Source organism: Alligator mississippiensis, chromosome 1 (genome assembly GCF_030867095.1).
Source record: "Alligator mississippiensis isolate rAllMis1 chromosome 1, rAllMis1, whole genome shotgun sequence".
NCBI classification, from domain to species: Eukaryota; Metazoa; Chordata; order Crocodylia; family Alligatoridae; genus Alligator; species Alligator mississippiensis.
Window position 1 is genome coordinate 451,204,124 of NC_081824.1, and position 14,763 is coordinate 451,218,886.

General features: G+C 56.0%; 1 protein-coding gene across 1 annotated transcript; it reads left to right on the forward strand.

Annotated features, from left to right (window-relative positions):
• Nucleotides 1–775: 775 nt before the first annotated feature.
• LOC132249438 (zinc finger protein 436-like) lies at nucleotides 776–12,072 on the forward strand. The gene is made up of 7 exons (XM_059724558.1): nucleotides 776–780; nucleotides 2,520–2,799; nucleotides 2,892–3,102; nucleotides 4,309–4,481; nucleotides 5,659–5,785; nucleotides 6,392–6,508; nucleotides 9,096–12,072. The coding sequence occupies exons 1-7, from the start codon at nucleotides 776–778 to the stop codon at nucleotides 10,382–10,384; spliced, it is 2,202 nt and encodes a 733-aa protein (XP_059580541.1). The 3' UTR covers nucleotides 10,385–12,072.
• The last annotated feature ends 2,691 nt before the right edge of the window (nucleotides 12,073–14,763 follow it).

Genomic DNA, 14,763 nt, shown 5'->3' on the forward strand with positions numbered 1-14,763 from the left:
TCATAAAGGAAATAGAAGCCTTACTACTATGCTAGGGGTCTTGAGATATGTTATTCAGTTTGTCATCCTAGAAAAAAAAACAAAACAAAACAAAACAGGAAAAGACATCCAGACCCTGACTGCTCACTGCTTCTTCCAGTGGTGTGGAGCACATGATGCCCGTCAGGCAGAGATATACCTGCCCGAGCCCACAGCCTGGGTACAGACTGATCTGCTCCCAGCATTCACACTCATCCACCCCCCACCCCAACCCCCTGCAGGGCCCCGAAATGCATCTCCCTGCCCTTCCTATGCCGCCCCTGCCACCTCAAGAGCCCCTTGGCTTCCCTCTCCCACCCATCAGTCTCCTCACACCCCTCCAAGTCCTACCCAGCCTCCTCCCTACCCTCTCAATCCACAGTATCCTGCACAGATGCAACCCTTCATGTCCAGCCTGCCCGACTCCTCACTACCCAGCTCACTGGGCCCTTTCAGGCACCTCCACGTAGTCAAACTTCACTGCTACTCCTTGCATACCCTGCTCCCCCCTCGCCCACAATCCCTTTTCCATCTTCTCAGAATCCAGCTTCCCCCCCAAAACCCAGCTGCCCCCACACCTCCCCGCACCGGCTAGGCTCCAAACCCTACTTGCCATGCATTCTCCACAAGGCCCACTGCCCCCTAAGGCCCCTTGCTTACAACTGCCCCACTGCTCAGATGCTTAATGCCTCGCAGGTTTCTTCTCCTCAAAACCCTCCAAAACCATTTCCCCCACCACCCTTCACAGACGCCGACCATGAGGCATGTGGATACAAGGCACCAACTGCTTCACCTTGCCCCCCCACCCCCCTCTTGCACCATGCCATCTGGCCTCCACCCTCCACAGACCAAGACTAAGACACTGTCAGGGGAGAACTTGCTTCAGCTGCTGGCAGCATCCCGACCCCAGGAGACAGCCCTGCCCATCCACCTCTGCAGGGCTTTCTGCCACCCTGGTTGTGTCACTGCTTCAGGCTCCATCATGTGCTCCAGGAGTAACCCAGGAAAGGGTCACTGCAGGAGCTCCCTTCACCTCACCTTGGCATCTCCCTCCACCTCCCCACTGCTGCACCACTACCCACTTCAGCCTGCTTCTAGCCCTGCCCCTCTCCCTAGTCCCAACTGTTCCCATTCACCACCAGGTGCCGGCTCCTAGAGAGCTGCACACCCTTACTGAACATGCTGGGGGGAGAGAGAAACAGTCATTGGCCGGCCCCGCTGCGTGTCCCGCCCCCCGGGAAACGAGAGGCGGTGATTGGCTGCTGCCTGCCCGAGGGGCGGGGTGGCTGGCGGTGCGGTCCCAGGTGCAGGTGTGGGCAGCCGGCGGGCGGAGCGGGTCGATGCTGGGTCCCGCGGGGAGGGGGTCGCACACGGTCCGCCTGGGCTGTCTTGACCCCAGAGCCGGGTGGGGGGGGCGGCAGTGCTGGCGGGCGGAGCCTCCCGCGCACTCACGCACGCGCGCACAGGCTGCACAGAGAGCTGGGCTGGCGCGTCCCTCCCCCCAGCGGACCTGCCCGGCGCTCCATCGCCCCCTTCCCACTCCTCCCCTCCCCCCGGGGCCTCCGGCCACCCCACTCCGCCCCCCAAGACCTCTTCCCCCTCCCACAAATGTACCTGCAGGGAGCTGCTCTCCAGCCTTCCCCACCGGATTCACGGCCGTGCGCGCGCGCGCGCGCGTGTGTGTGTGTGTGTGTGTGTGTGTGTCTGTGTGCGCGCGTGTGTCCGTGTGTCCAAGTGCCTGGTGCCCCCTGTGTCCCCCTTGCACGCCTGAATGCTGCCCGCCTGCAAAGGGAAACCCACGGTTTCCCAACCCCTCTAGACACTGTGAATTTGGACAAATGCTGTCCCGGGTTATGCAGCCCAGGACCAGGATTTGAGGTTCCTATTTGGGCACTGTCCCATCCAGCCAGGGAGCGGGGGTCACCCTAAGTGCAGGGCTGGGGGGAGGGAGCAGCTGTTGGGCTGGGGAAGGGGTGGAGAGCTGCGGCGGTGCCATTTCTCCAGCCAGCCCGGTGCCCGCATCCTGCGCTGGGGCTGGAGGGGAGGTGGGGAGGGCTCCAAGACTGCTCCGAGTGGGGTGGTCGGGAGCATCAGGGCTGGGTAAACCTCAAGCTGGGCCAGGGTTACGGTCCCGGGTCTCGGATCCATGGTCAGATTTCTACTGTCTCCTTTCCCACAGGCGCCGTGCACGAGTGTACAGAGAGCGAGAGCCCAGGCCCCCGGCTGGGTGAGATCCCTCCTGGGGAGACGTGGCTGCTGCGCTGCAGCCCGTGGCAGCTGCGCGCCTTCCCTTCGCAGCAGGAGCTGGAGGAGCAGGGCCCAGGAGGTCTGCAGGCAGGGGCTGAGGGTGCAGAAGTCCCTCGTGTCGTCCAGACCAGAGCTGGTCCAGCACAGAGAGATTTGGGGGCAGGACACAATGCAGGCCATGCAGCCCCCTTGTGAGGCCAAGCTGCTCTCCACGACCCCACAGCTGGCACTGCAGGATGAGCTCCCCACCCCAGAGCCCTGGCGCGCCAGCTCTTCCACGGCCTTCGCTACCGGGAAGCCGAAGGCCCAAGGAAGATTTGCAGCCGCCTGTGGGAGCTCTGCCGGCGCTGGCTGGAGCCCCAGAGCTGCAGCAAGGAGCAGATCCTGGAGCTGGTGGTGCTGGAACAGTTGCTGGCCATCCTGCCCCAGGACATGCAGAGCTGGGTGCGCAGGTCCCGCGTGGTGACCTGCACTCAGGCTGTGGCCCTGGCCGAGGGGTTTCAGCTGGTACAGGTGGAGGACGAGAAGCTCCAGGTGAGAGCGTTTGGTTGGTGCCATTTGTATTTCTACGTGTCTGGGGAATGTTGCTTCCCAGCTCCCCAGTGACACATTTATCTCGTCCCCAGGTCACAGTGCATGTGAAGGTCGAGGAGGTGTCCTCAGACGAGATGCAGCCCACTGGGGCTCTGCTGGAGCCTGGTGATTCCTGGGTGCAGCAGCCAAAGGCTCATTGTGAGGACAGGCCTCTGGTGGAGGCAGGAGAGAGAGAAACCCCAGGGCCCGAGGACGAGCTGCCTCATGTCGCCAAAGAGGAGCCTCCACTTAACCTGGAGCCAGGTCCTTACCAGCCTTTTTGATGTGCAAGATTAACGTGGGCTCAACACCTAAAGAGCAACAGTTACCTTCCTCCACCCCCCGCTATTATTAGTGTTGGCTACTGGGTTTATGCCAGTTGATTTTGGGGGACAACTAAATAGAAAACAGGGACGGGAGTGAGGATGCAGGCTCCAAACAAGTGCTGCAAGCGGGGACAGCGAGCGGAGCAGAGCGGACAGTAGCTGGTGGCTCTTGAATGACTCCAAGGAGCCAGGGGCAGGTGAGATGCGGGATGAAGTCCTGGCTTGCAGTTAGGAGCCTGAGCGACTGTCCTGCTGTTGGGGTGAGAGACTCCAATGCCTGCCCCTGCCTGGGACAGGGCTGCAAAGTTGGTAACTGTGTGGCTGGGGTGGGACAGGGCTCTGGTCTCTATGGGTGGTCCAAGGCCCAAGAACTTTCTCACTGCCTGCATCGCTCCTCACAGAAAGATGCTTTACATGACTGGCTCTTGCCGTGCTGCCACGGTCACAATCAGTGATCTAATTGCTGTTCTAAGATCAGTGTTGTAATAATATCAATCAATAAGAGGCTGGTGCAGGTGATGAGGAAATGAGAGTCCCCAGTGGCCTCTGGCTGGTCCAGGTGCAGTTAACCCAGGCCTCTGTCCTGCTGCAGATCCCTGGGACAGGGGAGCCCTGGGAGCTGTCGGCATGTGGAGGGTCCCCAGGCGGGTGCGCCAGACCAGGCCCTTCCCCAGGCGAGGTGAGGAGGAGTGGTGGGTCTCCCCTTTCCAGTGGCAGGAAGCCTTGTCCCCCAGTGTAGAAATCTCTCTGCCAGAACCGTTTGATGGGTCCGTGCTCCAGCAGGTTGGCGGCTCTTGTTCTCCCGGTGCCCCTGGAAGCATTTCACGCATCCTGGAGTAGGCTGGCCCTGCATTTCCCCCCCAACCCCGACCAGACATGTGGACGTGACACAGCACCAGCATCCCTCCAGATCCTTTCCCAGGGAGCGATACGATGTCACGGTGCTGTGATCACCACCAGCGCTGGGACAGTTCTAGGGGCTCATCTCCAGCCTCTTGCCATAGGATGATGAGTCTCCCATGTTCCGTCTCTTCCACACACTGAAGCCTCCAGCTGCTTTCATCCCAGGCCAGTCCAGGACACTAGTAGGGCTTTCGCCATGCCACCACCTCAGGGCTAACCTGTGCACTCTTCCCACCCGCAGGTGCTGGGACCCTGAGCAGAGCAGATCAGCAGCCTCCCAAGGAAGGGCCTGTCAACCTGGAGCTGCAGAGACCCTCTGCAGGGAAACGGGGACAGAGCAGCTCCCTGACACCTGGGCCAGGCCAGCTGCAGAAGGGGCAAGGCAGGCCTGCAAAGCAGGGGGAGAGCATGGAGGTGAGCAGGGCACCAGCTCCAGGTGGGGGTGGGAATGCAGCTTGGGCAGAGCCCAGGAGGAGCCAGGGGTGCTGTCAAGAGTTTGGGTAGCAGAGAGACCTGAAGAGTGAGGAGTCTCTGGTGATGGAGATTGCAAACACCCCAGGCGGCATTAATAGCAGCGTGCTCCCGGGTGCAGAGCCAGGGGTGCTGGCATGGGAAGGTCTGGTCAGAGTCCAGCCAGCCAGCACCAGGAAGCCTGGGGTAATGGTCTCTACAGCTGAGCCCAGCAAGTCCTCTTCTGCCTGGCTAGGACCGGGGAGCACAGAGGGTCTCTGCCACTGATGCCAGCAGGGTCTCCCCAGCCCATCAGTTTGGTATGAGTGAGCAGCACACCTGGCTGCTGATTATCTGTGTTAGTGTGAGGTGAGGCAGAAGCCAGGATGGATTTGCAGCTTACAAACTAACTGAATCGGAGGCACAGCAAAGGTTTTTTCAATTCCATGCTTATTTCATAAATTGAAATTAAAGGATATGCACAGACCAGACTATTAAATAGAGAGAGTCTTTTGAATACCAAGTCTAGGGGGGCAGCGTGGTGGGAAGGTGGACAGTGCTGGGAGAGGGGAATGTAAGTAAAGACCCCCCCGCACAAAGGGGACACAGCAGCGAATCTAGTTAATTGGATAAGAATCCCTGTTTGCATTTATCCTAATTAGATAAGGTCCCAATTATCGTAATTGGATAAGGTCCCTGTTTGGGCCGTGCTTAACACAGCCCAGCCACCAGATGATTTCTGGTTGTACAACTCCATGTTCAGGTTTGTTTTGAAGTGTTTGGTCCAAGAACAGCTGCTCTGAGGTCAGCACTGGGAAGTCCAGTGAGGTGAAAGTGTCTTGCCACAAGCCTTTGTCTCTTCCTGGACCAGATGTCACCAGCAGGACCAGGGGCCTGTGGGGCACCAGCATGGGGCGGGGGTTGGCTATGGGTTGGGAGCAATTTTTTCTCTTATGAGAGAATTTGCAGTTTTTAAACAGACAAAACCAGGATCCTTGCATATCATGTGCCAGCTGAATAGCATACCCCCGCTCCTGTCATGGCTAAGCTTGCAAAGCACTGTAGTGCAGAGTGAGTGCAGACAGGGCCGTGGGGGCAGCTGGGGCAGGAGATACTGATGCTGTAACACTTGTGACTGCAGCTCCGGGAGGCGTTTGAGGACGTGGCAGTGTATTTCACATGGGAGGAGTGGGAGCTGCTGGAAGAGGAAGACAAGGAGCTTTACCGGGACCAAATGCTGAAGAACTACCAAGCCCTTGTTTTCCTAGGTAAAGCTCTGGTTCTTGCTTTGCCTTGGAGCCATGTGAGCTCTGAAGTGTTGTCTTCTCTCTGGTTTTAACAGTCTCATCCTCATGAACTTTTGGCCGGTGGCTTAAATCCCTTTGCTCCCCACTGCTATGTCCATGATCAGACCTCTCACATTTCACACTTGTATATATTCCTCCTTCATTTGATCCAGCCACCTTCCTTGGAGTCTTCCCCCTTGATAACATGATTTCCCTTTGCCTTTTCACCATGCTCATATCATTTGCCATTCATTGGGCCTAAAAATGCACTAACAGCTGTTCCTTGGGCAGTTATTCTGATTTCCTCCCTCTCTTGCCTAATGTGTCTTGTCCAAACTCATTTCCACTCATTTGCCTGGAATTACACTGGTGTTTCCTTTCTTGTGACCATATGTCCACTGCCTGGATGAAAAAGACCATCCTCTTCTCCATGCTGTGCCTTCCCTTTCATCCTAAATGTCCATCCTCCCTTGTCCTTCAAGTCCTTAGTATAATCCTTGAGTTCATTGGCTCCATTCCCCAAATTTCAGTTGCTTATTCTGCATCCAGTACCAGTGGATAAACTCTCTTTCAACACTGGCCAAACAGGATATCAAGGTCCCACACCTGACTTACTCTGCCGCATCCAGTCAGGACAGGTGCAGCTCTGGGTGTGTGACGATGAGGACTGTGGGGAAATCTCGAGGTCGGAGGACCTGCTGCCAGGTGAATTGTGGCTGTTCCCTCCACCCAACTCCCCTCTCACAGATGCTGCATGCCCAGGGTGAAAGGGAGCCTGGAAACTTCAGACCTGCTCTGTGCTGACATTTCAGGGTGCTGACCTCAAATCGCTTATGTTGTCATGTGTGCAGACAGGTGTTGTTCCACTCCCTAAAATTCAAACTGTGGAAACTGTTACCAACAGGATTCTTTTTGTCAAAGACCCCCAAGGGTTGACATGGCCCCTTGCTGATTTAACATTAAGTAAACTTTAATAGTAAGTATTACAAGTGTCCTTCCTGTACTACGACCCAAAAAGTGGCTCCCTTAGACATTACAGCAGCAACCTTTGGTGGTGCTGGCCTCGTGTCCTCCGCTGAGTGTGGGAGATATTTGTTTCTGGCTTTCCCGCTGTTCAAGTAAAAATTACACGACTGCCCCCCAACTCCCCAGGCTAACAGCATGCACACAACACCCCGTTCCTTTGTCCATTACTTGAATAACTTTCTCGTGCCAAATTGCCTAATCTCCCCTTCCTTACCAACCAAACAGGTTTTCACCAGCGATAATTATGGGTAAGTTTTTTTAATCTCTTCCAGTACTCACATGATGGTTTTCTTTGATATTTAAGATGGCTTTTTAGATCAGAGAAACATCCCATGATCAGAGCTTTTGGGGTCCAGACATGTTCTCGGGAATTCTGTCCCTTCTATATAATGGGCAACGCTTTCCTTGTTGTTTCAAATGGATTGCTTGTGCCATTGGAGCACTACCAGTGCCCCTCTGCCCTGCAAGATGCTGGAGAAATGCTAAGGGTCAAAAGAAAACCAACAAAAGGATGAGAATAAAAACACAGTCAGTCCGCCCTTTTCGATCTTTGGCATGACTGATATTTTTGAGGCCCTGGAGGCCATACTCCAGGGATGTACCATTTTCTGTAGCCACTTTGCAGATATTCCAGAACCCATCCAGACGTTCTGCTTACATTTCATTGTCTAGCATAGTTAACACCACAACCACTTACAGCAGTAACGGTACACAAACACTGCCGAGCAAGCAAGACAATTACTATGCATAACACAATGAAGCTCGAATCTTCTTTGTACCAAATGAACTTCTTGATGATTCACTGCTGGTCCACATCCTGGAAAATGCAGACAAAAAAGGGAAGGGCTTAACCCCTAACGTTCATGTCATGGGATCACTTTTGACACTGTGGCTGGCCCTGGCCCTGCTGGAGCTCCTTCACAGATTCCCCTCTTTGCAGCTTGAGGCTGCTTTTTTAGCAATCTTTTCTGCTTCAAGTGACGGCTGCTGCAAGGTCTACCCTGCCACACAACTTCCCTTCTTGGCTTTCACCAGGGGTTTTTCTGTTTGGGTAGGCTCCCCCTGTCCTTTTCCCAGCAAAGAGTAACCCACAAAGCAGTGGGAACCAAGGTTTTCAGGCGCTCTGAACTTGCCTTTCTCGGGTGTCAACATGTGGCATTTTGTAGAGACTGCCCTGCCACAAGTAGCCCCACCACACTAACCGGTCCCAGGAGGGTGTCGTTTTCAGGACTTAACCAGGACTAATCTTTAGGCTCTTCTGCCCTGGTTATCTTCATCCCTCATGGGCACAGCCTCTCACTTCTGGGTTTTTTGCGCCCCCCAGCCATTCTTGTTGGACAAGAGAGAGTCTGGGGCTGTCCCTGGTGTCTCCTGGTAGGAGTGACCTGGAGCACAGGATGTGTGTAATCCTGGTCTCAGGCTGCATGAAGTGGGTCAGTGGAGTGGGTGGGATTCAGAAGATTTCATGTTGTGACGGGAAGGGAATACCCCACTGTTTGTACCAGACTCTTCCCTGTGCCGTTTCCTCTCTGGAGCCCTGAGTGTCACAAAGCCTGAGGCTCAGCCCAGAGTCCGTGTGCGGGTTCGTGCCAAGGCCTTTGTCCCAGTGCAGATTCCTGTGATGTGGAGGCTGCCTGGGGTTCATTAGCAGAGGGAAGCTTCATGAGATCATTCCCTGCATTAGACATTGCCCCAGAAACAGGCAGGAAGCAGATCACTGCTCCTTCCAGAAGGGAGACCACAGCTCTCAATCCTCCACTTCCAAAACATTTCTTGGAGGGATAATGCATGAAACATGATGGCTTTTGCTACCAAGCAGTGTAAGGCAGTGCTCACCACACACTCCTGGCTGGTGACAAGTCCCAGAAATGCACCCCGAGGCTGTTCACCTTTGTACCCAGATGCTGCCTTCTTGACTGCCAGAGATCAAGGGCAAGCATTGCAGATGGGTCTTGCCAAAGCACTGGGGCTTCTGGAGTGTGTCAGCCCAGTCAGGTGGAGGGCTCAGTGTCATCTCCCCCTGGACCCACCAGTGCTGTGGGGTACAGCAGCCCTTTGAGAGCCTCAGTTTTATTCATAGCAGATCCTCCTGGTCTCATCCTCAGCCTGTTAAAACACGATCCTATTCAGGTACTGTCCTTAGCATACATGTCCCACACGTTTCTTGGAGCAGGGCATGAGGTGATGGGGCTGGGAGCTGGCCCAGACACTTTGAGAGTCTGGCAGCAGGGCAGGAAGTAATTTGGTGTTTCTTCCTCCCATGCAGGACATGCCTGGTTGCTGAGCAGAAGTGAGGAGCAGGCTCCTGAGGAAGGGCCTGGAAAGCTGGAGCCAGCCTGGGCTTCCCTGGGGAGTATGGGTGAGGTGGATTCCCTGAGCCCAACGAAGGACCAATGGCACAAGGATCAGGGGATGCCCCAGAAGCAGGAGACTGTAGCAATGAATGCGGTCCCATCTCTAGTTGGGCATTGGAGTGAAGAAGGGAAAGAAGCCAGAAAAAGCCCAAGGTGCAGGGAAGAATATGTCATGCTGAGACACCTGAAGAGGCAGAAAGCAAAGGTCCACTGCAGAGAGAGACTAGATGCAAACCAAGTCAGTATGGGGGGCCTCAAAGGGAAGCAAGAACTCACTACTAAGCCCAGGGGGAGAGCCCACCCCTGCCCTCAGTGCAGGGAAAGTTTTAGCTGCCCCTCACTCCTGACTCTGCACAAGATAAGGCACTCTGGGGAGAAGCCCCATGTATGTGCCAAGTGTGGGAAGAGTTTCACCTGCCTCTCGACCCTGGCTGCTCACCGCCAGATCCATTCTGGACAGCTCCCCCACCGCTTCACCAAAAGGGGGAAGAGCTTTGTGCGCAGCTTGGGGCTGTTCAAAACCCAGGATGTGCACAGGAAGAAGTGTCAGTACCGCTGTGTCACATGTGGTAAGACCTTCACCCATTTCTTCTCCCTGGTTCAGCACCGTCGGATGCACTTGGGAAGGAAGGCACACCGCTGCACCAAGTGCAGGAAGAACTTCATCAGCTGGCAAGGCCTGTTGTACCACCAGTGTGTGCAGAGGGGGCAGCAGCCACACTGCTGCACGAAACGTGGGAAGAGCTTCAGGCAGCTCTCCAGCCTGACCAAGCAGAGGTGCATGCACACAGGGGAGAAGCCATATCAGTGCTCTGAGCGTGGGAAGAGCTTCACCTACCACTCCCACCTGGCCAAGCACCAACATGTCTACACAGGGGAGACGCCATATCAGTGCTCTGAGTGTGGGAAGAGTTTCAGCATCCCCTTCTGCCTGGCCCGGCACCAGCGCATCCACACAGGAGAGAAGCCACATCAGTGCTCTGTGTGTGGGAAGAGTTTCACCCAGTCCTCCACCCTGGCCCGGCACCAGCGCATCCACACCGGGGAGAAGCCATATCTGTGCTCTGACTGTGGGAAGAGCTTCACTCGGTCCTCCTACCTGGCCCATCACCAGCGCATCCACAAAGGGAGAAGCCACATCGTTGCTTTTAGTGTAGGAAGAGCTTCACCTACTCCTCCAGCCTGTTTTGAACACCAGTGAGTCTACACAGGGGAGAAGCTACATGGGTGCTCTGAGTATTGGAAAGGCTTCACCCATCTCTCCCACCCATCCACACTCAGAAGCATCCCTAATTCTGCCAGCAGTGCAGGAAGGGCTTGGAGATGTCTGCCTGCTCAGCACCCACCAGTGGCCGCATTCAGACAAGCACCCTCATGCTGGTGGACTGCAGAAAGAGTTCCCCCAGGCTTTGTCCCTTGTAGGGTACAGTGGGAGTCCAGAGCCCAGAGGCTGGCCCCCAAGGTACGATTGTCAGCGGGGGGGTGTTAAGAGGAAACACCTCAGACAGAGGTCAGCCCCGATGTGGGGTGAGGAGGAGATGATCTTTGCATCAACCTTGGAGCCTGTGCATTCCCCATCATTCTCTAAAAGTACTCCCAGGGGAAGAAGTGCCTTCATGCTAGGCTGCCCTCCCCCAGACAGCTGACTTAAAGTGACACCCGGGGACTTTTCTTGGCTGCCTCCCAGCTTTCTCCTTCCTCCCAGTCCAGGGGTTCTGGTATATGAGCCCCTGAGTTGCAGGGAGGAGTGCATTTATGGCTGGGGAAGCATTCCCTACCCTCCTCCCTGACCTCACCTTTCCTCACCACCACATCTCCCCTCTCCCAGACCTGCCCATGCCCAGTGGGCTCTGCAAGGAGTTGCTTCTGCCACTCCTGGAGCCTTTTTGGCCTGTTTTGCTTTTCAGCCTCTGCAGAGCTGTGCACCACAGGGTGTGTGCTGCTCCCCTGCCCTCCTCCCCTTCATTGTATTCTCTCTCATGCATTCCCTGCTACTAAAGCCCCAGAACTGAGCATACCACCCCTGTGGTTGATCTCTGTGTCCTCTCTGGAGCTGTGCAATGGGAACAGACCCAGGCGCGCAATCCTTTCCAGGGCAGATCTCTCTGTGACTTCCCAGCCCCTTCCCTTTCTAAATGATTCACCACAATCCAGAGATTGTTGCTAACCCTTGGGAGCAAGAGGTGGTCTGATCTACCCACCCTGCTGCTTCCTGACTGGCTGCTCCCACCCCTTTTGCCCTCTTCCCACAGCAGGACGCAGAGCTGGGTGAGCCAGCACCACAGCGTGAGCAAGTCTGGGCGAGCAACTGGCCAGTGGCTCAACAGGTGCCCCAAGCCAGCACCGTCTGACCTGTTCTTGCCCTCACCCACCACAACCACCCATCTGCACCATGGAGGTGACGGGAGGAGTGGGGGGTAGTCTGTGCATGGTGCCAGCTCCAGTGGGGTGTCTCCCCACCCTTGGGAGAGCAGGTTTTCCACAACAGTGACAGCACCCCTGCCAGCATGCCTGCAACATGTAATGCTGGGGCAGGTATTAGAGTCAGGACCGGTGGTGTGTGCTGGGCCTGGGGTGGGGCATTGGGCACAGCTGTCCAGCCAAGCATGGGGGAATCAGGCTGAGTTTGTCCCCTGTGGGGGTTGGTGGGTTGCACCACCTGCCCCTGCAGAGTCAGGCGCAGGGCTGGAGCTGGGGTCATTACTGCCATGCCCTGCAGGGCAAGGGGCACCGGATGCAGGGGGGTGGGGGAGGGACTGCACTGACCTGACGCAGATGCTGGTGTCTGTCCCAGACCCAGGGGCTGTGGTAGCTGGCAGGGGGTGTTACACCCTCATGCCCGCTGCAGGGAGCACTGCAGAGGTGAGTGCACATCCAGAGCCAGGTCGAGGAGGTTATATTGCACTTGATGTGTAGGGGCGGGGCGGGGGGGGGTGGTAATGCCCTCAAGCTTCTGCAGTGAGTGCTGCAAGGGTGAGATCTGTGTTCACCTGGGGCAGGTGTGAAGGGAGCCGGGGTAGGTAGGGGTGATACCTCATTGCCCTGCAGGGGGCATCATCATTGGGGGGGGGCACAACTCCACCTGTGGTATGTATGAGGCACACCTACTGGGGAGACTGGGGGGTCCACACTTACCTGGGGCAGGTGTGATAGGGGCTGTAATGGGACAGAGGGTGCTATACCGCCATTTTCCAGCATTTTCCAGGGTGCTATGGGGGTGTCTGCTCACCTGGGGCAGGTATGGGGTGGGCTGTCATGGGGTAGGGGGATGGGTGGACCTCCATTTCTTCCTCTCTCTCCTTCTACTTAAACTCCCCATCCTGTGCCCAAAAAAGCCCAAGCCCAACCGGTGACCACCCTCCCTGCAGCCCTGGGGGATCTCCAGGCTGGCCTGGCTCCATCCCAGGGATGCCTCCTGAGCACCAGGATGTGTCTGAGCCCCCTGGTCAGACCAGTACAAACTGGGGAGCTTTGCCTGCCTTTATAGTGTGATCCCGGCCTCTGCCTGGGATCCCTGGAGTGTAGATTAACAACCTGTCACAGCATCCAGAGGATGAGCACCATGGCCCCCTGCTTTTCCTGGGGCAGGATCAGGTGCGATGTCTGCTACTGTGTCAGGCTTGTGGCAGTTTGGCTTAGAAGTTCAATGATGGGTTTGTCTGGGCTGGTTTGGACAGGGCTAATGCTGACTCAGGCAGCGACTGGAGTGGAGGTGACCTCTGCAGGCCCCCTCAGCCCCTCTGTTCTAGGATTTCCATGATGAGAACGTCTCCTAGAGCTGTGGCTCCCAACCATTTTAGACTGCGGACTGGCAAACTGCGGACCGAAAGCAGAACCTTTCATAGAAGTAATTGCATAGACATTAGGGCTGGAAGGGACCTCGTAAGACACTGGGTTCAGCCCCCTGCCCCGGGGCAAGAAGTCAGCTAGGGTCAAAGGATCCCAGCAAGAGAAATGTTTCTTGAAAGTGTCCAGAGTAGGTGATTGCACCACGTCTGGGGGAGCCTATTCCAGGCCTTGGGGGCTCGGACAGTGAAGAAGTTTTTCCTTATGCCACCCTAAAACAGTCTTGCAGGAGTTTGTGACTGTTGGACCTTGTCATCCCCTGGGGTGGTGGCAGTGAGCGGGGAGCTCCCGCAGGCAACCACAGTGGTGTTGGCAGTGTGGGGCGAGAGGGAATGAACATTGGTGGTCAGCAGTGGTGGTGGCCAGTGGTGATCAGGGACTGCCTGCAGATGCTGCCAGAGGTGATGGTGGCGATGGAGGGGGTGGCAAGCAGCAACAGCCTGCACGCACTGCCAGCAGCATCAGCAGTGCTTTTCACAGAGGGTGTACCGCCGATCTCAGTCCCATAGCTCGGACCCTCTCTTCATAAGGCCTGTTCTCTGCCCTCAGATCATGCATGTGGCTCTCTTCTTTCCAAATTTCTCCATGTCCTTCCTAAATTGTGGACCCCAGAATTGGATGCACTACTCCAGCTGCAGCCTCACCAAGGCCAAGTACAGCAGGAGGATGACTTCTTGGGTCTTGCTTGAGATGCATCAGTAGATGGAAGCCAGAGTTTTATTTGCTTTGCCGGCTGTGGTATCGCATTGGCGGCTTATATTCATCTTGCGGTCAGTCATAATCCCCAAGTCTCTTTTGGTCATGGTGCTAGTGCGTGTAGCATTGCTGAGCCTGTAAGCGTGATGCAAGTTTTTATTCCGGAGGTGGAACACCTTGCATTTGCCCATTTTGAATGCCAGCAGGTTTTCCTCTGCCCACCTTGCAAGACTGTCAAGATCAGCCTGGATCACCAGCCTGTCCTCAAGTGCAGACACTCTTCCCCAAAGTTTGGTGTTGTCAGCGAACTCGGCCAGTCTTTTGACACCAGTGTCCAGATCGTCTAAGAAGACATTAAACAGTACAGGTCCGAGAACGGCACCTTGGGGGACACCAACCTGAGCAGACCTGGGGCTCTGTTAGTCTCTGTTCATAGGGAAGGCCCTCTGTACCGTTGTTCTCTGGACCTGCTCAAGTCCCCCTAGATCCTGCCAGACATGCAGGGACCAGACCTGGGCACAGGATTCGAGGTGTGGGTGCACCATGGATTCATAAAGGGTTATCATGATGCTTTCAATCTTGTTCACAATTCTCTTCCTCATCAGCCCTCACATTTTCCATTGTTTTCTTCATGGTTGCTAGGCATGGAGCTGATGCTCTTATTGAACTCTCCACAATCACTTCCAGGTCTCCTTCCTGTGTCTGGTTCGGGACCCCACACTTCCAGGAGGAGGTGGGCAGGTTGGACAGAGGCCAGCAAAGAGGGACCCAAAGGATGAGGGGCCTGGGAGGCAGGGGGAGAGGCTGGAAGAGCTCAGGTGATTGAGTCTGGAGAAGAGAAGACTGAGTGGGGTTTGACCCCAGTCTTGGGGCAACAACAGCGCAGATGGAGACGGGCATTTCTCCGTGAATGTCAGGGACGGGACTAGGAGCAGTGGTCTCCTGCTGCAGCAGGGGAAACTGAGGCTAAAGAGGAGGAGGAATGGGCTGGTAGTGCCCTGCTGGAGCTGCAGGGGGGTGGGAATGAACTCAGGAGCT

Coding starts and splice junctions, on each gene's coding strand:
- LOC132249438 (XM_059724558.1), top strand. Junction 3,103..4,308: donor TCCACTTAACCTGGAGCCAG/GTCCTTACCAGC, acceptor TCCCACCCGCAG/GTGCTGGGACCCTGAGCAGA. Junction 6,509..9,095: donor GTCGGAGGACCTGCTGCCAG/GTGAATTGTGGC, acceptor CCTCCCATGCAG/GACATGCCTGGTTGCTGAGC.